The sequence below is a fragment of the Artibeus jamaicensis genome, unplaced genomic scaffold (genome assembly GCF_021234435.1).
Source record: "Artibeus jamaicensis isolate MK-2021 breed Jamaican fruit bat unplaced genomic scaffold, CSHL_Jam_final contig_558, whole genome shotgun sequence".
NCBI lineage: Eukaryota > Metazoa > Chordata > Mammalia > Chiroptera > Phyllostomidae > Artibeus > Artibeus jamaicensis.
The window spans coordinates 6,423,813-6,448,934 of NW_026521886.1; the positions used below are offsets into that span (position 1 = coordinate 6,423,813).

Here is a 25,122-nt window from a genome sequence, read left to right on the forward strand (position 1 = left end):
GTGGAAACATAGAAATGAAGATCTCAAGGAGGGTTAGCAACAGGGGAGTGGGAGGAGGAGAAGGGGGGAGAAGGTACAGAAAATAAGTAGCATAGACAGTAGATAGAAAATAGATGGGGGCAAGAATAGCATGGGAAATATAGAATCTAAGGAACTTGAGACACATGGACATAAACTAAAGGGGGGGTAATGGTGGGAACGGGGGGGTTAGGGTGGAGGGGAATGAAGGGGGGAATAGAACAACTGTAACAGCATAATCAATAAAAAATTTAAAAAAAAGACTTTTACATAAAAAAAGAACAGATAAGGATGTGGGGAGTCCTGGCATGATTTTGGCTTATAGCCTGGTGGGGAGCGAGGGAAGTTCTGGGTCTTGTGGGAAAACAAGGAGTGCTCTCAGCCCCCCAGGTTGGAATCCTGTAAATAAAAACCTGCTTCCTTCAACACTAATTGTTGAGTCATGCATCAAGGTACCATATGGTACCCAGTTTGCTTGGTTACACTAACTCATGAAAGGAGTTTGGAGTATATTTCCTCTTTTTCTTTCCCCTGGGAGCATTTTGTCACATTCTTTGTATATTTGATAGAATTCACTGCTGCAACCATCTGAGTCTAGAATTTTCTATGGTATTTCACCACTGATTCATTTATCTAACAGTCAAAGGACATTGAAGGCTTTCTATTTTTTTCTTAAGTCCTTTTAGATTAATATATTTTTCTAGGAATTAGTCCATTTCATCTAAGTTACCAAATATATTGGTATAAAGTTGTTCACAATATCTAAATTAGTAAATTATTTAATTTTGTAATGAGATATAATTTATATGTAGTGAAGTGCACAGGTCTTAGATGTATAGTTCAGTCAGTTTGACAAATGCAATGTTCCTGTAATCCACATTGCTTTGAAGGTAACAAAACACATCTGTGATTTTTAGTAAGCTCTTGTGTATTTTCTCACTTCCTGACCCCAAGCAACCTTATTCTGATTTTGTCACCATAAACTAGTTTTGCCTATTTAAGCATCACAGAAATGGAACCATATAGTAGGTACTCTTTGATATCTGGCTTCTTTAATTCAGAATAATGTTTTTAGGATTCATCTATGTTGTCGTATCAGTAGTTTTTATTGTATAAATGGTATGACTATACAGTTGTATGTATACCATAATTTATTCATTTTCCTGTGGGTGGACACTTACGCTGTTACTAGCATGGGCTAATTGTGACTTAAACTCCTATGAAAATTTCAGGTATAAGGCCTTTTGTGGACATATATTTTCATTTCTCATGGACAAATAAATACCTAAGGTTAAAACTACTTGGTCCTAGGATAGTTTCTATGTTTAATTTTTTGAGAAAATGCCAAATACCTTCTAAATGATTATATTATTTTATATTTCCACCAGCCATACATGAGAGTTTTGGCTGTTCCTTGTCCTCACCAATATTTGGGGTTCGTTGGCTTTTCATTTTAGCCATTCTAATACATGTAATGCACAGGTGTCAAACCCAAGGCCAGTAGGCAAGTCTGGCCCTCAACCTTGTTTTATCTGGCCAGGCACTTTGTTTCTACCCAGTGGCAGTGCTGAGCTCCTTGCCCGTACTTAAGGAGTAGTTACATTTATACAGTCCTAAAATTACATTCGGCCCTTTGAAGGCAACTGTGAGGCTGATGTGGCCCCTGGTGAAAATGAATTTGACATCCCTGATGTAGTGGTATTTTACTATGGTTTTAAGTTGCATCTTCTTGATGACTAACAACATGGAACATATTTTTTCATTTTAATGGTCATTTATATATTTTTCCTTAAGTGTCTGTTTGAGTCTTTGGCTTATTGCCTGTTGCATTATTTGAAGTTTTATTCTTGAATTTCAGAAGTTCAGTATATATTTGGATATATTCCTTTCTTCAGATTTATGTAGTATGAATATTTTCTTCCCATCTGTGACTTGCCTATCTATTTATTTATTTATCTGTTAAAGTATATTTTATTGATTATGCTGGTACAATTGTCCCATTTTCCCTTCTTCATTCCCCTCCACCCTGCACACCCCCTCCCACCCACATTTCCCCCCCTTTAGTTCATATCCATGTGTCATAAGACCTTTAGCTTCTACATTGCCCATACTGTTCTTGCCCTCCCCCTGTCTATTTTCTACCTACCATCTATGCTACTTTTTCTCTGTACCTTCTCCCCCCTTCTCCTCCTCCCACTCCCCTGTTGCTAACCCTCCATGTGATCTCCATTTGTATGTTTCCACTCTCGATCTAGCTGTCCTCTTAGTTTGCTTTTATTTTAGGTGTGGTTGTTAATAACTGTGAGTTTGCTGTCCTTTCACTGTTCATCTTTTTTATCTTCTTTTCCTTAGATAAGTCCCTTTAACATTTCATATAATAAGGGCTTGGTGATGATGAACTCCTTGAACTTGACCTTATCTGAGAAGAACTTTATCTGCCCTTCCATTCTAAATGAAAGCTTTGCTGGATATCACAATCTTGGATGTAGGTCCTTGCCTTTCATAACTTGGAATACTTCTTTCCAGCCCCTTCTTGCCTGTAATGTCTCTTTTGAGAAATCCGCTGACAGTCTGATGGGAACTCCTTTGTAGCTGACTGTCTCCTTATCGCTTGCTGCTCCTAGAATTCTCTCCTTCATTTTAATCTTGGCTAATATAATTATGATATGCCTTGGTGTGTTCCTCCTTGGGTCCACCTTCTTTGGAATTCTCTGAGCTTCCTGGACTTCCTGGAAATCGATTTCCTTTGCAAGATTAGGGAAGTTCTCCTTTATTATTTGGTCCAATAAGTTTTCCACTTGTTGCTCTTCCTCTTCCCCTTCTGGTACCCCTATAATTCGGATGTTGGAATGTTTAAAGATGTCCTGGGGGTTCTTAAGCCTCTCCTCATTTTTTTGAATTTTTATTTCTTCATTCTTTTCTGATTGGTTGTTTCTTTCTTCCTGCTGGCCCACTCCATTGACTTGAGTTCGTTTTCTACCCATCACTATTGGTTTCCTGTGCATTTTCCTTTATTTCACAGGAATAGACTTCATATGTTCCTCTAATTTGTAACTAAAATCAACCAGTTCTTTGAGCATACTGATCACCAGAGTTTTGAACTGTGCATCTGATAGGTTGGCTATCTCTTGGTCACTTAAAATTATTGTCTCTGGGGCTTTGAGCTCTTTTTCTGCTTGAGCCATAATGTTTTGGTGTGTTTGTGCCTGTTATGTGGTGAGGGGCAGAACCTTAGGTGCTCACCAGGGCAGGGCAACTCAGTTGCTGGATTGTGATGCTGTATGTGGGGGTGAGATCAGAGAGGGAACAATGGCACTTGTTGTGCTCTCTGCCAGATTTCAGTCCCTTCTGCTGCTTCCCACAAGCAAATCAGGGCCAACTGATGCTGGTTCCCATGTGGGTGGGGCTTGTGTACATTATAGGACCCTGCAGGTCTCTCCAACGAACTCTCCTGTGAGACTGGGAGTTTCTCCCAGCACTTCAGCCCCCACAAATATTTTTAACCAGTGCTTTTAGGCTTTTTTTCCCAGTGCTGGGGCCCTGGGTTGTGTGGTCTGTCTCACTCCCTGTTTTCACCTGTTTTATCTTTGCACAAATGTGTGACAGTGGTCAGCCAGCCTCCTTGCATCCCTCACTGAGTCTGCTCATTGCCTCCCCTTCCCTTGCCCAGGGTCTATCAGCCACCACTTTTTCATGCTGCAACCCCTCTGTGCCAACTGCAGACTCTGCTCCTCTTACCCATCTGGATGAATAGTTGTAGGACGTCTGTACAGTTTATTTTTCTGTCAGTTCTGGTTGTTTTTTTGTTTCTAAATTTTTGTTGTTCTTAATTTTGGTTGTGCGAGGAGGCACAAGTGTGTCTACCTATGCCTCCATTTTGGCCAGAAGTCTCCTCATTTTACCTTATCTCTTTAAAGGCCCTGTCTCCTAATACTCTCTGAGGTATTGACAGTTAGGACTTCAACATATGAATTTGGCAGGGGGGTACATAATTTCAGCACATAACATAGGATTATTCAGATTTATATATAAGTTTGGTAAATTGTGTCTTTCAAGGAGTCTAGTTCAGGGATGTAATGTATAGCATGGTGACTAGAGTTAATAATACTGTATTGTGTGTTTGAAATTTGCTAAGAGAGTACATCTTAAAAGTTCTCATCAAAAGAAAAAAATTTGTAACTGTGTGGTGATAGATGCTAACTAGACTTGTGATCATTTTCAATATATACAAATAATGAATCATGTTGTATACCTGAAACTAATATGTTGTGTGTCAATTATGCCTCAATTAAAATGCATTTTGACCAAAAGAAATAAGGAATCTATTTCATCTAAGCTGTCAAATTCATTGGCATGGGACATTTATAATAGTTATTAGTTTTTTATTATCTGAAGGATCTATAGTGATGTTCCTGCTTTCATTCCTAATATTGATAAATTTGTGTTTTTCATCTCCCTCTATAGGTTTTGTTAGCAATTGGTCGTGACTCCTCTACAAGGAAAATAGGCTTGGAGACGATTGGTGTCAAAATCAATGAGAAGTATGTACATGTGGGATCATGTTGATGCACAAAGCACAATGTTTCTACAGATCACCTCTTAAAATTCTCATTTAATTACTAAGATACAAAATTTTATTGCTTTGAATTTATTTTATAGTAAGTACAGTCCCAGCTCTGTGTTATCAATTTTTTCATTAACAAGTAACTCTTTATTGTGTGCCTGAAAAAGCTCACATGCATTTTTTTAAATGCATGATTTAAAAAAAAATAATTGAGGAAATGTATTCACCTACATCTGACTTACAGTGAATTTTATGGCTTTGGTCAAGCAAGGAGAAAGATTTCAAAGCTCTTAAGTGCAGCTGTGGGGGAAACCTGGGAATATCCTCAACATCCAAAAAATGAGCCTTGTTTTATCAACCATCAAGGTGTTTTTTTCTGCAGCTGCAGAAACTTTTGCTATTGTAAGCCATTGGTCTTATAGACAGGTAATGTCCTGAGGTGTATGAATTCGTAGAGCAAGGTCATATCTCTTTGTATTTAGTTCTGTTGGAAGAGTATTAGTCATCGGCAGTATAAAGTTAATCATAATATATTTTTCCCCATTCAAAATCTAATAGGAGTGGCAAGATTCCAGTCAATGATGTGGAACAGACCAATGTGCCATATGTTTATGCTATTGGAGATATTCTGGAAGGTAAACTTGAGCTCACTCCTGTTGCCATACAGGCAGGCAAGCTGTTGGCTCGAAGACTTTTTGGGGGTCATGTAGAAAAGGTAAGTTTCTTACTGTTGTTTTTGAGATAATATCTAAATAAAATTATGACTTTAAAAAAACAGTTCAAATAAAGCTTGTGTGTTTGTTTTCCAAGTAAAGGGTTTTTCACAAATAAGTCATTTGCAGGTGACTTATTTACTACTGGTTTTCAAAAATATTTTTTAATATATGCCATGTACAAGATGTTTTGCTGGATAATATACAAAGTACTGACATGGTTCCAGCACCAAGGGGCTTGCTAGGTAGGTGGGGGTCATGAGTAAGAAGAAGGGTAGTTAATTCTGATTGAAGGGATAAGAAGAGGCCTTCCAGGTTATCGGTTTCACTATCACAGACTAGGAGGGGATTAGGATGCTGGCCCTGGCTTAAATGCCTGTTAGTGTGTGAAGTTGGTCATGTCATTTCACTTCACTTCAATTTCGCCATCTGCAAAGCTGATGGTGTGAATCAGGTGAGTTCTGCAGTCTCCTTCATCTTTCATAGACTTTGATCAAAGATTTGGGATGGGCTTTGTAGGATGAGTAATTTAAAACTGAGGGAGCAAAGGACTCTTTTGATAAGTAGATCATTCAAAAGCCCAGCTCTGGGGGAGTTCATGCTCTATTCCAGCAGGAGCACAGTGAACGTGTGGAGGTGTTAGCAGATGAAAGATTGACTGGTTAAGTCCATCTTTACTGGGTGGGTGTAAGGAATGCTAACTGTTCTGTTACACACAGAGGAAGAATCGTCTCATGCACAATACTTAACAAATTTTGAGAAGTATGCAGGCAGAGCAATTGGTGATAGAAGAGTACAATAGGAAATGAGGCTGGAAAATTGATTTGGCACCAGATCATCAGAAATCTATGATGCCACAGTAAAGAATCAGTTAGGGCCCGATCTAGGCATTGGGAGCTATTGAAGATCTTTTTTAACTTTTCATTTAGAAAGATGGCAAACCTCAGAAGGAATAGTAACAATCACCCATATTACTCTTTTTACTCATATTTCCCCATTGTTAACATTTTGCCATTTTTGCTCTCTCTCTGCATGTACATTTTTTCCTGCTATTTGAAATAAGTGGCAGACATTAATGATGTTTTGCTCCTAAATCCTTTAGCATGTGTCTCCTAAGAATAAGGATATTGAACTATATAACCACAGTTCCATTACTGTAGTTGACAATTCAACAAATATGCAGTAATATTACATTTATTCAGTTCATTAGTGTGTATGCACATGTTTTGATTCACACAGTACCTGGCTCTTTTAACTCCTAAGTCTCTTGTAATCTCCCAGCCCTCTGCCTTGATTTACCTATTTGCTTGCTTGTTTTACTTTTTATGACTTTAATTTGTAATGAATCCAGTCTACTTTTTTTGTAGAATATCTCACATTCTGAATTTCTCTGATTGTTTTTGTGTGATTATGTTCAGGTGAAAAGTTTGGGGTACATATTCTTTACAAGGGATGCTGTATGCTGTTTATTTTATCAGTCCAGTTACCTAGTAAAGTTGTGCACAAAGACCTAGTATACATGTGGAGGTGTTGGTGGATGAGGGGTAGCTGGGGATGTGGTACTGCTTGCATGAATGGGTGGGGCCAGGAATGATAAATGTACAAAGAAGAATTATCCTTTCCCAAATGCAATAGCATTTTTAGGTGTATGGGAGCAGAGTAGTTCCTAATGCTTTCAAGAAATTAGTCATGGTGGCCATGGGGTAAAGAAATTAGAAGTGGACCAGTGTGTGTGTAAAAAGGGAGTGATTAAAAGTCTAGGACTGAAAGGAAGGCTACAAGTAGAACAAGATGAAGTCCAGTTCAAGTGGAAGAAATAGTGTAAGATGTGGAGAGAGTATTTTAGATGAAAGGGAGAAAGTTGAGGAATTGCCTGTTGATTTCTCTGTTGATACGAGACAGGAGATAGAGGCCTCTATTGAGCCATGGGATATGGGATCAGCTGCTGGTCACTAAATGGAGTGATAAGCATTCGATGGCTTAAGAGAAGTCAGAAAACTAGGCACCTGGTTATGTGATTTTTCTCTGGCCACATTGGAATAAGCACAAATGTTTCATGATTAGCAGTTAGCAAATGTGAAATGTGATTGAGCATATTTTAGTTGAAGGCTCTTGGCTGATGCATATTGTACACAAATCACCTCTTTAGTGCAGTATACCTGGTGTTTTCAAGTGTTTCGCTTTTGTGTAAAATAGAAAATCACTCAAAGTAGGCAAATTGGGGAAGTTTCTTATAAGGACCACATGGATGAGTAGTCAAGCTGCACTATAGTGACTTAGAACAAGGACTGTGCTAGCACGGGGTCTCACTGCAGTTAAAGCAGGGCTGGGTCTGGGTGTCACAGCTGCTCTGGGGCCCTAGCACAGAGAAGTGGGCTTCACAGGGTGCCCTTCCATTAGCCTAACTTGGCCACAACTCTGTTTTTTCTTAACACACTACTACACATAAGGGATCATTCCTTTTATTTTTTATTTTTATTTTTTTCAATATTATATATATTTATTAATCGGTAGTAATATATTGTAATGAATTAACACAGATTATAGAACCAGGTGCACAGATATAGAATCAGATGGACCTGGATTCAAATCCATTTACCAGCCATGTGACCTTCTGCAAGTTTCTTTTTTTTTTTCAAGTATAGTTTTCTGTTTATTTCTCCCATCCCAGCCCACCCCTCTCCATGCACCCCACCTCCCTCCCATTTCCACCCCCCTTAGTTATTGTCCCTGTGTCCTTTATACTTGTTCCTCTAAATCCCTCTCATTTTTTCCCCTTAAATTTCCTCCCCTCTCCCCTCTGGTCGCTGTCCCCTTGTTCTCTATTTCAGTGTCTTTGTTTTTATTTTGCTTGCTTGTCTGTTTTGTTGTTTAGCTTCCTGTTAAAGGTGAGGGATCGTTCCTTTGTTCCTAGTTTATTTTCCTGCAAAAGAAACAGTTTGGTGCAGCTCACCTTTCTCTGCATAGGTTTCTGGTCAGCTTATGGATTACCTATCTTTGGGGATGTCATCCCTGACCTAATAACCTATAACTTATTGGCAGGGATTTGGGTGACATGCAGTGCTCTAGGCATTGTAAGCCCTCGAGGGGCTGTGGATACACAGGCACAGCAACCTTTATCCCTGGTTATACCCTCCATTCTTTCTCTCCCTGCATACCACTCTCTATCCACACACACAGTTTTAATGACACCTCCTCCAACATGTTCTAACTCTGCTTCACACAGTCACAAACACTTTCTCCTCTAGGCAGGGATGCCACTTGAACTTGGCAAGGCAAGCGGAGCTGCTGGAAGATCATGTGTAGGGTTCAGAGTCTGCAGTCTGGTTGTGCTGTGTACTTACGCTGTGTCTCAGTCAGATCAAGGCTCTGAAGGAGTTCCGTCATAACCATGGGATTCATGCAATCCCAGCTTCCAAGTACACATGTATATGCCATCTTCCCCTGGTGGTCCAGGGAAGTCACTCAGACCTGCACTATTAATCTGTTTCTTTGCTTATCATCTCAGTGACATTGTTAAATAAAATGGCCGAGAGTGGTCTAGGCTTCAAGTGAAATAGTATAATTCTCCATCACCTAGTGGAGGTGCTCTAGGAAAGCAGGGCCCAGAAATTGTGGGAATGGAAAAAATTTTTTAGAAACTATCTTAAGGGCAACAGAGTTGCCCTTAAGGGTGGGTGATTACACCCACCTTCTCCTTTACTGAGTGGTTTTCAGATCAGAAATCTGAGGTTGGGGCTGTGGGAGAGCTAGTCCTGTTCATTCATCACTGGTCAGTGCATGGTCTCTGCCCTGGAGTTGAGCTCATCCCATCTCCTTCAGTGTAATTTACAATCCCTGAAGTGGTGATATGTCAGAATCATTTACATTGAACTAGACTTACTTATTTTCCTTTTGTAAATGTATGTGATAGAAGTTTTTGTTGTAAAAAAAAAGTGTCACAAAATAAAAGCATGTAATTTCTTTATCTTTCAGTGTGATTATATAAATGTTCCCACTACAGTGTTTACTCCTCTGGAATATGGCTGCTGTGGATTATCTGAAGAGAAAGCTATTGAAGTATATAAAAAAGAGAATCTAGAAGTAAGACTGTATTTGGTTTATTTTACTGTTTTAATCAACTGTCTTCGGAAATCATCCTATTTTAGGAAAATTAGAAATTAAATACAGTGGTACCTTGGCGCTCGTCGTTAATTCATTCCAGAACTCATGACAAATGCCAAAATCAACCAGATGATGAAGCATTTTCTCTTGTGGAGCAATGTTGTGACTCATACAAGTTCTAGCAAGCACAATGACTCCTGAGCAAGCACTGAGTGCTGAGACATTGTCAAAATGCAGTGAGTACAGAGTTTGACAAGTTCTGAAGCCAATAAGTACTGAGGTATGAATGTAATTTTAAACCCCATCTCTCTTGTAAACTAATAATAACACACATGGGGAAAGAGAGTTGTATAATGTATGCATTAGGACTTTTGAATTACAAATAGCAAATACCTACTTGAGTAAGCTAACACAAGGAAGCACATGTTATAAGTTCTTTTAGGAGTACAGGAATGTATCAGGGCCTTAGGAAGTGATAAGAACTAGGAATTGAAAGATCTAACCTCTTCCTTTTACTTGTGTGGGGCTTATGTATTTGTTTGTGTGTGTGCATGCAATTCATTCTTATGTTCCTACAGATAGACTTTTTTGTCCCTGGAATGCACATAGCAGCCAAAATATGGGCTTGGTTTTACTCCCAAGTTTACTGTTTATTCTGGTCTTAAGAGAAATTGATTGACTTACCATTTCTTAGTCTCAATTTTAAATTATGGGAGAGGACCTTTGACTGGTCTGTTGGGTCTGCCATCCAGCCACTTCCATTTGGAATGACGGTAGCCAGACTCATGGAGTGTCAACATGGCTCTGGGAACCTACACTATCATTGAACTTTAGGTGGGGAAGATGAGCATTTCCTAGAGTTGTCATGGGCTGTGGGCCATTCAGACTCTGACAAAGATGTCCTTCACATATTTATTTCAGCTTCCCTTTCACCACTGCTATGTTTAGTCACAACAACCTTATAAATATTTTCTTACATTTTAGTGGGTGGTCTGAGTATTATTTTTTCTGCACAGCCTCCCAACATAGGAGGGATAGGGAGAAATGAAAAGAGCCAGAGGATTATTTCTACTTGAGGTTTTAGGCAAAAGATAATTGAAATTTCAGTTCTTTCCCTTCAATGACATTTTAATTTATTACTGGAAATTTCTTCAAACCATAGCACTGATATTCCCTAAGTAAATAGTCTAATGAGTTACTGAAACTCTTACTTATATTTCTGGTATTGGGAAAATGTATGATTAAAACTTTATAATGTTATTTTAGCTGGTAGCTTTCAATGACACATTTACATTTTATTTATTTATTTAATAATATATTTTTTAAAGATTTTATTTATTTGTATTTAGAGGGGAAGGGAAGGAGAGAGGGAGAGAAACATCAATGTATGGTTGCCTTTTGTGCCTCCCCTGCTGGGAACTGACCTGCAGGGAACTGGCCTGCAACCCAGGCACGTGCCCTGACTGGGAATCGAACCGCGTTTGTCTGGTTCGCAAGCCCGCACTCAATCCACTGAGCTACACCAGCCAGGAGATATTTACATTTTAGAGGACATTGTTTGATCAGTGTTTATAATTAACTCCTTGAGTGCTGGAAAGTTGATGGTAATGATTACAGATTTAACACTTAGTTGTACAACTTTTTAAAATTAATTAGAATTAAAATACAGAGGCAAGAAGGCTGTAGAAGGCCAGGTCCTAATTAAAGGAATATTTTTATAGGAAAATAGTTTCCCAAGTTTGTGGGATTTCTTTAAGGTATTCATTCTAAGGTTCACTGAACATCAACTCACCTACTTATTTTCTTTATTTCTTTCTTTACAAGACTGAAAATTTAATGTAATGGTATTTTTTAAATTCCTATTATAAAAAAATTGGAGGAAGACTCAAAAATACCTATATAATATTTTTAAAGATTTTATTTATTTATTTTTAGAAGGGGGAAGGGAAGAAGAAAGAGAGGGAGAGAAACATCAGTGTGTGGTTGCCTCTCATGTGCCCCCCTCTGGGGATTTGGCCTGCAACCCAGGCATGTGCCCCAACTGGGAATCAAATTGGTGGTGACCCTTTGGTTCTCAGCCCACACTCAATCCACTGAGCTACACAAGCCAGGGCTATATAATATTTTTTAAGTAAAGTAATCAAGGTAAAAAGAGAATGAGGGTAGAAAAAAAATAAGATAGTTAGAGGAAAGGTTAATTTGTTGGTTCACAAAATTAGTGCTATAAAGTCTATAAGACTTCAGGCTTAAGCTGAAAAATGAATTTAACTCTAAGCTCCCTACTTCATGACTAGAAGAAGGAGAATTAGGAGGTATTTCTTCACATTCTTATAAAAGGGGCATTTAGATATGAATGATATGCTTAATATATCTCATTAGTAAATACAATAATGGATTTACAGAAGTGTTTCTTATTAGATTCAAAACTGCAGTCTCACGGCATAATGCCAAAGTGCAGAATATTGAAAAATTAATTTTTATTGATAGACATTGGTTTAAAAAATCATAAAAGGGCATCAACAAGAGGGGAAAAAAGTAATTCCTAAAGGGGAAAAAATAGGGCTATACTCTCTGGTGGCCTGACCCAAAACAAAATTTTACAGTGCAGGTACACCTCACAGATGCTGAAAGTTTTTTTCCAGACCATCCCAATAAAGAGAGTATCGCAGCAAAGTGAGTCACACAAATGATCTGGCTTCCCACTGCATATAAAAGTTATTGTTACACTGTACTATAGTCTATTGAATCTTCGATAGCATTTGTATCTTAGGGAATAGGGAGGCTTAAGAAGAGGGAGAGAATGGGGGAACACATGCTTAGTGGAGAATTGAAAACACACACATTTATCAATTATATTTGCCATCTTATATGGGTGTGATTTATGGTGCTCCAAAATAATAAGAGTAACACAAAATCACTGTTTAGGACTTTGGTCAAGATACAAGCATAGGTAAACACAACTCACCTCCTTGCACAACCACAGCAAAAATTACAATTAAACTACAAAACAGCTATTACTCAGAACTGCCAGAAAATCGAGCTGAATGCAAGTCCAGCAACAGAGGAATTAAAGAAGTCACATTCATTCAAATGGGTAGGAAGGACAGAGATGCAAAATACTGTAGTCTCACACCCATGTGTGGTGGATAAAAATTGGGAGGTGTATCTTGGGAGCAAGCCATCTCAATCCACACTAGACCACCCAGCCAGGGTTCTAGTTCCAGGAATATAAGTCTCCATAACTCCTGGCTGTAAAAGCCAGTGGGGATTGGGCAGTGGAAGAAATTTCAGGAGTCTCAGGCATCTCCTGTTAAAGAGCCCACAACAGACTTAAGACTTAGACTCACTCCCTCTGGGCTCTGGCACCAGAGCAGCAGTATGAAGAGCACCAGTGGCATACTGGGAGGAACTGAAGTGTCTGGCATCAGGGCAAGTGCCAGGGGATAGCTTCTTCCCAGACAGACACTAGAGGCCAGGCAGTGGCCACTATCCCTTTTCTGAGCCCTCCCTCACATGGCCACAGAGTAGCAACATGATATCTGAGACTCAGTCAACCTAGTTCACACAAGATGCTCTGCCCTGGGGATTACCTAAGGCACAGGTGGCAAACACAATGCCCATCAGCCAAATCTGGCCCTCAACCTTGTTTTATCTGGCCAGGCACCTTGTTCCTACCCAGCGGCAGCAATGAGCTCCTTGCCCCTAGTTAAGGAGTAGTTACATTTATACAGTCCTAAAATTACATTTGGCCCATTGAAGACAACAGTGAGGCTGATGTGGCCCCTGGTAAAAATGAGTTTGACACCCCTGACCTAAGGCTCTGCCCCATCCAACTTACAGGTGCTCTTTTGTACATTAGGCCACACTACTAAGATGAAGTCAAAGCAGCTCTCTCTAATAATAGAAACAAACACAGGGAGGCTGCCAAAATGAGGAGACAAAGAAATGTGACCCAAATAAGAGAACAGAACAAAACTCCAGAAAAAAACTAAACAAAATAGAGATAAGCAATCTCTCTGATGCAGAGTTCAAAACACTGATTATTAGGATACTCAAGGAACTCATTGGGTACTTCAACAGCATAAAAATAATCCAATCAGAAAAGATGGTTACACTAAGTGAAATAAAAATTAATGGGGAATCAACAGTCGAGTGGATGAAGCAGAGAATCGGAACAATGATTTGGAACATAAGGAAGAAAAAAACCAGAACAACAAGACAAAAAATATATAAAAAATGAGGATAGGGTAAGGAGCGTCTGGGACATCTTCAGATGTACCAACATTTGAACCATAGGGGTGCCAGAAGTAGAAGACAAAGAACAAGATAATTTTGTTTTTAGGAAATTAGGAAAAATTTCCTAATTTGGTGAAGGAGATAGGCATACAAATCCAGGAAGCACAGAGAGTTCCAAATAAGTTCAACCAAAAGAGGACTACACCAAGACTTACCATAATTAAAATGCCAAAGGTTAGTGCTAGCTGGTGTGGCTCAGTGGATTGAGTGCCAGCCTGCAAACCAGAGGGTTGCCAGTTTGATTCCCAGTCAGGACATATGCCTGGGTTATCAGCCAGTTCCCCAGTTGCAGGCTCATGAAAGGCAACCATACATTGATGTTTCTCTCCCTCTTTTTCTTCCTCCTTTCCCCTCTCTAAACATAAATTTAAAAAAATTTTTTTGAATGCCAAGGTTCAAAGTAAAGAGAGTATCTTAAAAGCAGCAAGAGAAAAGCAGTTACCTACAAAGGAATTCTCCTAAGACCGTCAGCTGATTTCTCAAAAGAAACTTTGCAGACTAGAAGGGACTGGCAAGAAGTATTCAAAGTAATGAAAAGCAAGTACCTACAACCTGGATTACTCTATCCAACAAAGCCATCATTTATAATCAGACAAGATTGGGTGCATTCAGGTAGTATAGCTGTAGATTACCATAATTTATAATCGAAGAACAGATAAAGTGCTTCCCAGACAAGGTAAAGCTAAAGTTCATCATTTATTGTATGAAGCATTAAAGAAACTTATTTAAGAAAAAGAAGATCAAAGCTATGACTATTAAAATGGCAATGAATTCACAACTATCAGCAACTGAATCTAAAAAACAAACTAAGCTAACAATCAGAACAGAATCATGATTACAGAGATCATGTGCATGGTTACCAGTTGGGAAGCAGAAGGGGGAGATTGGGGGAAAAGTCCGGGAATTTAGTACAAGTAGAAACAGAATAGGCAGGGGGACGTTAAGAACAGTGTTGGAAATGGAGAAGCCAAAGAACTTTTATGCATGACCCATGGACATGAACTAAGTGGAGGCTGTTGCCAGCGGGAGTGGCGGGTGCTGGGTGGAGGGGGCCAAAGTGGGAAAATTGGGACAACTGTAATAGTATAATCAATAAAATGTATTAAAAAATTAAAATAAAATATTTAAAAGATCACCATTCACATATTATCATAATGAATATAATAATAATAAAGGTTGAAATATTGCAAGAATATTCAAAATATGACAAAGTAAGCAAATGCTATTGGGAAGATGGAACCGATAGACTTGCTCACACAGGCTTGCCCCAAACCTTCAGGTGAAAAAATTCAAATCTGTGAAGCACAATAAAATGAGATATGCCTGTACAGTTGAGCACAATTATCTTGCTGCCGCTTCCCAACGTCACAAAAGAGTGTCTTATCACATACTGCTAGCTCAGGAAATTTGAAGTACCATTTCTACTGAAAGCATATCACTTTCACACCGTCATAAAGTCAGAAAATCAGGAAGATGGCGATGGAGTGGGACAGAGCGGATTCCATTTCCCGTACACATACATGGGAGAAAATACTGGCAGATCTACTGAGGAACAGCGCAAACAACCAACAGTTCCCCAGCATTTATGAAAATAAGAGGCCAGAGATTGTGACGGACTCTGAAGGACCAGACAGCGGCAGGTCAGTGGGTTCTCGGGGACCTGAGTAAAGACAAGAGCAATGGCGGCTGGCGCCCTCGACCAGCACCTAGCGGCCTCCGGCCTCCGTTGGGATCCAGAGGCTTCCCTCTGTGACCAGCGCTGGGGGCATCTGACATGGGAGCCCCGGCACTCAGCAGCCTCAGTAGGTGACTGGCGCTGGGGGTGCCTGCCACGGACTTTTCAGGAGGCCCGGCACATGGCGGGTCTATAGCAGACTCTTTGGGAGCCTTGGGCCTGCTACAGGGTCCTTGGGAGAGAGCTTGGGTCATCAGCCTACTCCCTCCCTGTCTCAGCAAGGCTGGGCAACACCGGGCAGAGACCTGTCTGCTTGAGTTTACAGAGAGGGTCACAAGGACAAAGGGCCCTGTTCAGCTGCAGACTCTGGGGTCACCAGCCCGAGAGAATTGGGAGGTGCATTGTCATCACCAGTCTGGCTGGGGATTGGGCTGGGCTGAGAGGCAGGCTTTCTGGAGAAGTTTTTTGGGAAAGTGGACTGAGGTGTTCTCCTGTGACAGCAACTTGGCTTGCTTCCCACCCAGCCTGGCAGCTCCAGAGGAGGGGGGAAAGCACCTGAGTTTCCCCACAGAACTGGGAAGGGCTGTGCCAGATCCTGCAGGACCGAGGCAGCCTGGCAGGTGGGCGGGGGCCCATACCCTACTTCGGCAGCATGGCTGGCATGCATGTGCGCATGTACTCCAGCCCACAAAGAGGACCCCCTGGGAAGATACTCTGAAGAGAACCTAGATTGCCTTCATGGAGAGCTGGAGAGAGACACCAGGCTAGCTCTTGGGGCAGCACTCTCAGAAAAACTACACCAATCTACTCTCAGCCTGCTGCACCAGAAAAACCAATTTGGACAGTTTGAAACCAACAAGGGATGTTTTTTTCCTTTAGTAATTTTTTTTACTAGTCATATCTTTTTAATTTTATTATTGTTTTATCTTTAAGTACTTTTTTCCTCTCCTTTCCTTTTTCCTGTTTTAGTCCTTCTTCCTTTCTTTCCAAACTTGTCACTTTTTCCTCCCTTTTCCTGCCTTTTTTTGCTTTTGTTTTCGTTTTTTATTTGTTGCTTTGTTTTCTTTTACCCACAAGGGACACAAACAACTGGGAACCGCGAAAGACCAAAGTGGGACCCAAAGAGGAGGCATGCCAACAGTAGAGACAGAGAGACAAATTTCACTTTGCTATACCAGAGAAGCCACCAGTTGTTGCATATTTGTATTATTATTCTTTACATTATTCTCACTTCTTTTATATGTTAATATTATCTTTGTATTACTCCACTTCCTGTATAGGCTTCTTACTCTTGGCTGGTTATATTGTGTTATTTGACAGGTTCCCCCTGTTCTTTCCTCCACAGTGTATTGCTAATACTCTATACTTCACGCCACTTGTTTTCCTTTAGCACCCTACCCAAAGCTCTATACCCCCTATTCAGACAGATCACATAGAGTCTGTCGTATGATTGTTGCTCTAATATTAATTGTAAATAAAAGCTATTCTATACAAATGTAAATACTTCACAACACATCTCCCGGATCTTAGACCGCTATACAGGCTCCTGAATTCTGTTACTGTAGTGATTAACTCAGTTTGCTCACATGTTACACATATTTACTATTCTTTTTTTCCTTTCTTTTAAAAAAAATTTTTTATTGATTATGACATTACAGTTGTTCTATTTCCCCCCTTCATTCCCCTCCACCCTGCACACCATTCCCCCCTTTAGTTTATGACCATGTGTCTCAAGTTCTTTAGATTCTATATTTCCCATACTATTCCTGCCCTCCCCCCTATCTATTTTCTACCTACCATCTATGCTACTTTTTTTCTGTACCTTCTCCCCCCTTCTCCCACTCACCTGTTGCTAACCCTCCATGTGATCTTCATTTCTATGATTCTGCTCCTGATCTAGCTGCCTTCTTAGTTTGCTTTTGTTTTAGGTGTGGTTCTTAGTAACTGTGAGTTTGCTGTCCTTTCACTGTTCATCTTTTTTATCTTCTTTTTCTTAGGTAAGTCCCTTTAACATTTCATATAACGAGGGCTTGGTGATGATGAACTCCTTGAATTTGATCTTATCTGAGAAGCACTTTATCTGCCCTTCCATTCTAAATGAAAGCTTTGCTGAATAGATCAGTGTTGGATGTAGGTCTTTGGATTTCATGACTTGGAATACTTCTTTCCAGCCCCTCCTTGCCTGTAAGGTCTCTTTTGAGAAATCTGCTGACAGTCTGATGGGAACTCCTTTGTAGGTGACTGTCCCCTTATCTCTTGCTGCTTCTAGAATTCTCTCCTTCATTTGAATCTTGGCTAATATAATTATGATGTCCCTTGGTGTGTTCCTTCTTGGTTCCAACTTCTTTGGAACTCTCTGAGCTTCCTGGATTTCCTAGAAGTCTATTTCCTTTGCCAGATTGGGGAAGTTCTCCTTTATTATTTGTTCAAATAAGTTTCCCACTGGTGGCTGTTCCTCTTCCCCTTCTGGTGCCCCTATAATTCGGATGTTGGAACGTTTCAAGATGTCCTGAAGGTTCCTAAGCCTCTCTTCATTTTTTTGGATTTTTGTTTCTTCATCCTTTTCTGTTTGCTCATTTTTTCCCTCCTTCTAGTCCACTCCTTTGATTTGAGTCCCAGTTTCCTTTCCATTACTATTGGTTTCCTGTGTATTTCCCTTCATTTCAATTAGTTTAGCCTTCATATGTTCCTCTAATTTGTGACGAAAATCAACCAGTTCTGTGAGCATCCTGATCACCAGTGTTTTGAACTGTGCATCTGAAAGTTTGGCTATTTCTTCATCACTTAGATTTATCGGTTCAGGGGCTCTGAGTTGTTCTTGAGCCATGTTTTGATCTGTTTGTGCCTGTTAATTATGAGGAGCAGAGCCTTAGTTGTTCACCGGGGTGGGGCCACCCAGTTCGCTGGTTTGTGATGCTGTACATGGGGGCATGGTCAGAGAGGGACAATGGCAGTTCCCTCTGCTGCTTCCCGCTGCTGGGGCCTGTGCAGTCTGTCTCACCACCGCTAGCTCCTTCACTGGTTTATCTGTGCGTGAATGTGTGACTGTGGCCAGTCCTCAGTGGGTCCACCCGCTACTCCATACCTTGGATCCGCCCATGGCTGCTGGCGCACCTGGGTTGCGAGCCTGTGTTGGTCCAGTGGATTTTTCCTGCCCAACTCCACTCTGCTGCTGGCTCTGCCCCTCTTACCAGTTTGGCTGAAGGGTTCACTATTGTCAGACTTCCATGTCGTTCAATTTTCTGTGGTTTGGCTGTGTTTTTGTTGCTAAAACTTTGTTGTTTTTAAACTTGATTGTGTGAGAAGGCGCAGTGCTTCCACCTAAACCTCCATCTTGGCGGAAGTCTCCTATTTATTATTTTTTTACTCTCACTTTACCTCAAAATCTGACCACCTGCAACCTCACTGCTTTCTAGATCCAACTCACAAGGCTTCCCTCTCCAACAAGAGACTTACCTTTTGTCCATCCTCCTTAAAAGTGGCAAGTTGGGTTGAAGGTCACAGTTAACACTATATATAGCTTAAGATCTATCTCTTCTCTACCGACTGTGACTGTAAATATCTTAAAATACTCTTCTGCTGTCATAAACCATTTTGCCTCCCCCTCCAACTGATCACACACACACACACCAAAAAAAGGGGTAGGTGGAAATGGAGAACATCAAGATACCTGAAGGAGACTGCACCACTGAATTTCATAGGTATTCTACCACAGAAGTTCACACCATAAACCCAGGGAATCAGAACAGATCAATTTAAGAAGCTGAGGCTTAAACAAGAAGAGTCTCACAAACAATGGGAAGACAAAGAAACAATCCCCAAATGAAAGGAAAGGAGGAAGCCTCAGAAAGAATATTAGATGAAATAGAGGCAACTCAACTATCACATATTGAATTCAAAGCACTGGTTATCAGGAAAATTGAAGAGCTCACAATGAGCTACCAGAAGAGTTAACTCACCGCAAAGTATATCAACTTGAAAAAGAAAATAGAAACTATCAGCAAGGGACAAAGAGGAAATGAAGAATACAATTTCTGAGCTGAAGAACATGATAGAAGTAATCAGAAGCAGAATCGATGAAGCGGAAGATCGGATTAGTGAGTTGGATGAGAAAGTAGGGGAAAAAACTCCCAGAAAGAGCAAGAAAAGGAAAAGAGACTCAGAAAGAATGAGGAGGGATTTATAGAAATGCAAGACAATATGAAACAATAATATCCGAATAATAGGGATACCAGAAGGAGAATAAGAAGATCAAGGGATAGGAAACCTATTTGAAAAAGTAATGAGGGAAAATTCCCTAATTTGATGAGAGAAAAAAAGTCACACAAATCCAGGAATCACAGAGAGTCCCAATCAAGAGGAACCCAAAGAGACCCACTTTAAGACACATCATCATTAAAATGGCAAAATTGCAAGACAAAGAGAGAATCTTAAAGGCAGCAAGGGAGAGTAAAGAAGTAACCTACAAGGGAGCCCCAATAAAGTTAGCTACTGACTTCTCAATGGAAACACTCCAAGCAAGAAGAGGATGCCAAGAAATATTCCAAGTAATGAGAAACAGAGGCCTACAACCAAGGCTACTTTACACAGCAAGGCTCTCAATCAAGATAGAAGGCCAAATAAAGAGCTTCCAAGACAAAAGAAGTCTAAAAGGATATGCCTCCACCAAACCAGCTCTACAAGAAATACTAAAAGGACTGCTCTTAGGAAAGGAAGGAAGAGAGAAAGAAAGAGAGGAACACAGGTACAAAACTGGCAATGAATAAGTACCTATCAATAATAACCTTAAATGTAAATAGATGAAATGCTCCAATCAAAAGGCATAGAATAGCTGAATAAATAAGAAAGCATGACCCACACATATGATGCCTGCAAGAGATACACCTCAGGACTAAAAACCATCACAGACTAAAATTGAAGGGCTGGAAACAAATTTTCCAAGCAAACAGACAAGGAAAAAAAAAGCTGGGGTAGCAATTCTCATATCAGACAAAATAGACTTCAAAAAGAGGGCCATAAAAAGAGACCCAGAAGGTTGTTTCATAATACTTAAGGGAAGAATCCACCAAGAAGACATTGACATTGTAAATATATATGCACCCAACATAGGAGCACCCAAATATATAAAGAAACTCTTTGAGGACTTCCAGAAAGATATTGACAGCAAGCAACACAATTATAGTAGGAAATTTTAACACCCCACTGTCAAAAATGGAGTGGTGTTCCAAACTATCAACAAAGATATTGTGGCATTAAAGAATGCCCTAGATGAAATGGGCTTAACTAATATATATAGAACCTTTCATCCCAAAGAAGCTAAATACACATTCTTTTCAAATGCGCATGGAAGATTTTCAAAGATAGATCACATGATAGGACACAAAACAAGCCTCAACAAATTCAAGAAAATGGAAATCATACCAAACATTTTCTCTGACCACAAGAGACTGAAATTGGAAACCAACCCCAAAGGAAAAAACCCAAAACACCCAAAATCATGGAGACTGAATGCCATGCTATTAAATAACGAATGGGTCAAGAATGAAATTAGGGAAGAAATCAAAAAGTTTCTGGAAACAAATGAAAATGATCTCACAACAAGCCAAAACTTATGGGACACAGCGAAGGCAGTCCTGAGAGGGAAGTTCATAGCAATACAGGCCTATCTAAAAAAGATAGAAACATTTCAAACAAATAATCTAACTCTCCACCTACAAGAACTCAAGGAACAACAACAAAGACAACCCAGAGCAAGTAGAAGGAAGGAAATAACAAATATCAGAGCAGAATTAAATGACATAGAGAATATAAGCACAATTCTAAAAATCATTGAATCCAGGAGCTGGTTTTTTGAAAAGATAAAAAATAGACAAGGCCTTAAGCAGGCTCATCAAGAAAAAAACAGAGAGGACCCAAATACACACAATTAGAAATGAAAGAGGAGAGATGACAACTGACACCACAGAAATAGAAAGAATTGTAGGAAATTACTATGAAGAACTGTGTTCCAAGAAATTTGAAAACCTCGGGGGAAATGGACAAATTTCTAGAAAAATATGATCTGCCAAAACTTAATGAAGAAGCAGCAGAAAGCCTGAAGAAACCAGTAACAACAGATGAAATTGAAGCAGTAATCAAAAATCTACAGTCACACAAAAGCCCTGGACCAGATGGTTTCACAGGAGAATTCTACAAAGCATTTAAGGAAGAGCTAACCCCTATTCTTCACAGACTATTTCAAAAAATCCAAAATGATGGAAGACTCCCAAACTCTTTTTATGAATCCATCATCATCCTAATTCCAAAATCAGATAAAGACATAACAAAGAAAGAAAACTTCAGGTCAGTATCGCTGATAAACATAGACACTAAAATCCTCAACAGAATATTGGTGAATCTTATCCAAGAATACATTAAAAAGATCATACACCATGACCAAGCATGATTCATCCCATGGATGCAAGGGTGGTTCAATATTCGCAAATCAGTAAATGTAATACATCACATAAACAAAAGCAAAGACAAAAACCACATGATCATATCAATAGACGCGGAAAAGCTTTTGATAAGGTACAATACCCATTTATGATAGAAACACTCAGCAAGGTGGGAATATAGGGAGCATTCCTCAGTATAATAAAGGCCATATATGAGAGACCTACAGCCAACATCATACTCGATGGGCAAAAAATAAAATTCTTTCCACTAAAGATCAGGAACAAGACAAGGTTGTCCACTTTCACCACTTCTATTCAATATAGTATTGGAAGTTTTAGCCACAGCAATCAGGCAAGAAAAGGAAATAAAAGGTATCCAGATAGGAAAGGAGGAAACAAAACTGTCACTGTTCGCAGATGACATGATAGTGTACATGGAAAATCCTATAGACTCTACCCAAAAACTGCTTGAACTAATTAATGAATTTGGCAAAACAGCAGGTTACCAAGTCAATATCCAGAAATCAAAGGCATTTTTATATACCAACAATGAAACAGCAGAATCAGAAATCAAGAAAAAAATTCCATTCGATATAGCAAAAACAAAAATAAAATATCTGTGAATAAACCTAAGCAAGGAGGTAAAAGATCTGCATACAGAAAACTACACAACATTGAAGAAAGAAATCAAGGAAGACATAAAGAAATGGAAACATATACCATGTTCATGAATTGGAAGAATTAACATCATCAAAATGTCCATACTACCTAAAGCAATTTAGAGATTCAATGCAATACCTATTAAAGTACTAATGGCATATTTCACAGACATAGAACAGACACTTCAAAAATTTATATGGATTAATAAATGACCCCATATAGCAGCTGCCATTTTTTAGAAAGAAGAACAAAGTAGGAGGGATCACAATACCTGTATTACAAGGCCACTGTAATCAAAACAGCCTGCTACTGGCATAAAAACAGGCACATGGACCAATGGAACAGAACAGAGAGCTCAGAAATAAACCCAAGTCTCTATGGGTAACTAATATTCGACAAAAGGGGAAGAAGCATAAAATGGAGTAAAAATAGCCTCTTTAACAAATGGTGTTGGGCAAACTGGACAGCTACATGCAAAAAAATGAAACCTGAGCACCAACGTACACCATACACCAAGAGAAATTCAAGGTGGATAAAAGGCTTTAAATAGAAGCTATGACACCATTAAAGTTCTAGAGGAGAACATTGGCAGGAAAATCTCAGATATTTCACGCAGGAACTTTTTTACTGATATGTCCCCTAGAGCAAGGAATATAAAGGAAAGAATAAGCAAATGGGATCTCATCAAAATAAAAAGCTTCTGCATGGCTAAAGAAAACAGTATTAAGATAAAAAGAGAACCAACTATATGGGAAAACATATTTGCCAATGATACCTCAGAGAAAGGTTTAATCTCCAAAATATACAAAGAACTCACACATCTCCACTCAGAGAAGACAACCAACCCAATTAAAAAGTGGGCAAGGGACTTGAACAGACAATTCTCCAAGGAGACATACAGAATATCCAGAGACACATGAAGAGATGCTCAGTATTGCTATCCAAGAGATGCAAATTAAAGCCACAATGAGACACCACTTTACACCGGTCAGAATAGCCATCATAAACAAAGCACCAAACAACAAATGTTGGAGAAGTTGTGGGAAAAGGGGACCCCAGTTCACTGTTGGTGGGATTGCAGACTGGTACAACCACTATGGAAAACAGTATGGAATTTTCTAAGAAAACTAAAAACGAATATGCCTTTTTACCCAGCAATTCCACTGTTAGTAGTATATTCTAAGAACCCTGAAACACCAATCCAAAAGAATCCATGCACACCAATGTTCATAGCAGCACCATTTACAATAGCCAAGAGTTAGAAGCAACCTAGGTGCCCATTAGTAAATGAATATATCCAAAAACTGTGGTACATTTACACAATGGAATTCTGTGCAGAAGAAAGAAAGAAGGAGCTCCTACCCTTTGCAGCATCATGGATGGAACTGGAAAGCATTATGCTGAGTGAAATAAGCCAGACAGTGAAAGACAAATACCATATGATCTCACCTTTAACAGGAACCTAAACAACAAAACAAACAAGCAAAATATGACCAAAGATACTGAAACACAGAACAGGCTGACAGGTTCCAGAGAGGAGAGGGGAGATAATTTCAGGGGAAAAGGGGAAGGATTCACAGGAAGAAGTATAAAGGACACATGGACAAAAACTAAGGTGTTGGGGAATGGGAGGGAGGTTGGGAGCACTGGGGGTGGGGTGGGCTGGGATGGGGTAAAAGACAGAACACTGTACTTGAAAAAAATAAAATTAAAGAAATAAAATAAAAATAGAAAGTCAGAAAATTATAAGTTGAACTATTGTAAGTTGGGGACCATATGTAGTTTAGAACACATTTTTTAATGCTGGCACCAAACATTAATCCATTGCCTTCTTTTTGGGAAGATTAGGAGGGACTGGGAAAATGTAGCTGCCCTGAGCAGGATGGGGGTCATGTTATATTTTCCTCAGGGTGTTTTGAGTGAGCCACATTGAGGAGCCTTAGCTATGTATGTACTTGAGTGCTGGAGTGATGGCTTTCAAGTAGCATAGGTAATGTTCTTAATATCATTTAATGGAGTTGAAGGTTTTTTTTCTCTTTTGCTTTTCTTAGATTTGGTTTGAAAATGATCTTGTAGTCAGGTTTTAAATTTGTCAAAGGCAGGATCTAGGTCTTTATTTACCTTTTCAGCCCACACAGCCTAGTGCATTGTCTTGAACAGTATTATTCTATAAATATAAAATTTAGTTAACAGGAGATTTTTTTTGTACTAACAGTAGAGCAAACCAAAGGTCAACATGCTTGCACAACTTGAATTATATGAGATGTGGCCCAGACACTCCAATCAGATACATAAAGTTGGAATCATAGAACTTTAAACTTCTGAAAGCTATTTTAGAGATTATTGTGTTTATATAACTAAAGATCATATCAAGGAGTGATTTTCTGATATGCCAATCTTGGCCCCTTTTTCTTCTTGTCTTCCAGGTGTATCATACTTTTTTCTGGCCTCTCGAATGGACAGTAGCTGGCAGAGACAACAGTACTTGTTATGCAAAGATAATTTGCAATAAATTTAACAATGTATGTAATGTGATTGGAAGCTGAAATACTATAAATTTAAAATGCAGCTTTTATTCTAGTATTTGGATTTTCATTATTTCTTTTTTTATATATAAAGTGAATTATATTAACTGTTTTTTAATATTAAATTTTA

At 39.3% G+C, this 25,122-nt stretch overlaps 1 protein-coding gene across 6 annotated transcripts in view; it reads left to right on the forward strand.

The window, feature by feature from the left end:
- Nucleotides 1-25,122, forward strand: part of TXNRD3 (thioredoxin reductase 3) — a 96,654-nt gene that overhangs the window by 60,888 nt on the left and 10,644 nt on the right. For 4 of the 6 annotated variants that reach the window (XM_053670292.1, XM_053670288.1, XM_053670289.1 and 1 more), the window contains 4 exons: nucleotides 4,483-4,559; nucleotides 5,141-5,297; nucleotides 9,271-9,378; nucleotides 24,894-24,989. In XM_053670292.1, coding sequence (XP_053526267.1) covers nucleotides 4,483-4,559; nucleotides 5,141-5,297; nucleotides 9,271-9,378; nucleotides 24,894-24,989 — 438 coding nt within the window. Of the gene's footprint in view, nucleotides 1-4,482; nucleotides 4,560-5,140; nucleotides 5,298-9,270; nucleotides 9,379-15,152; nucleotides 15,336-24,893; nucleotides 24,990-25,122 lie in introns of those variants that run through there. The other 2 variants (XR_008392494.1, XM_053670290.1) reach the window with 2 other exon arrangements.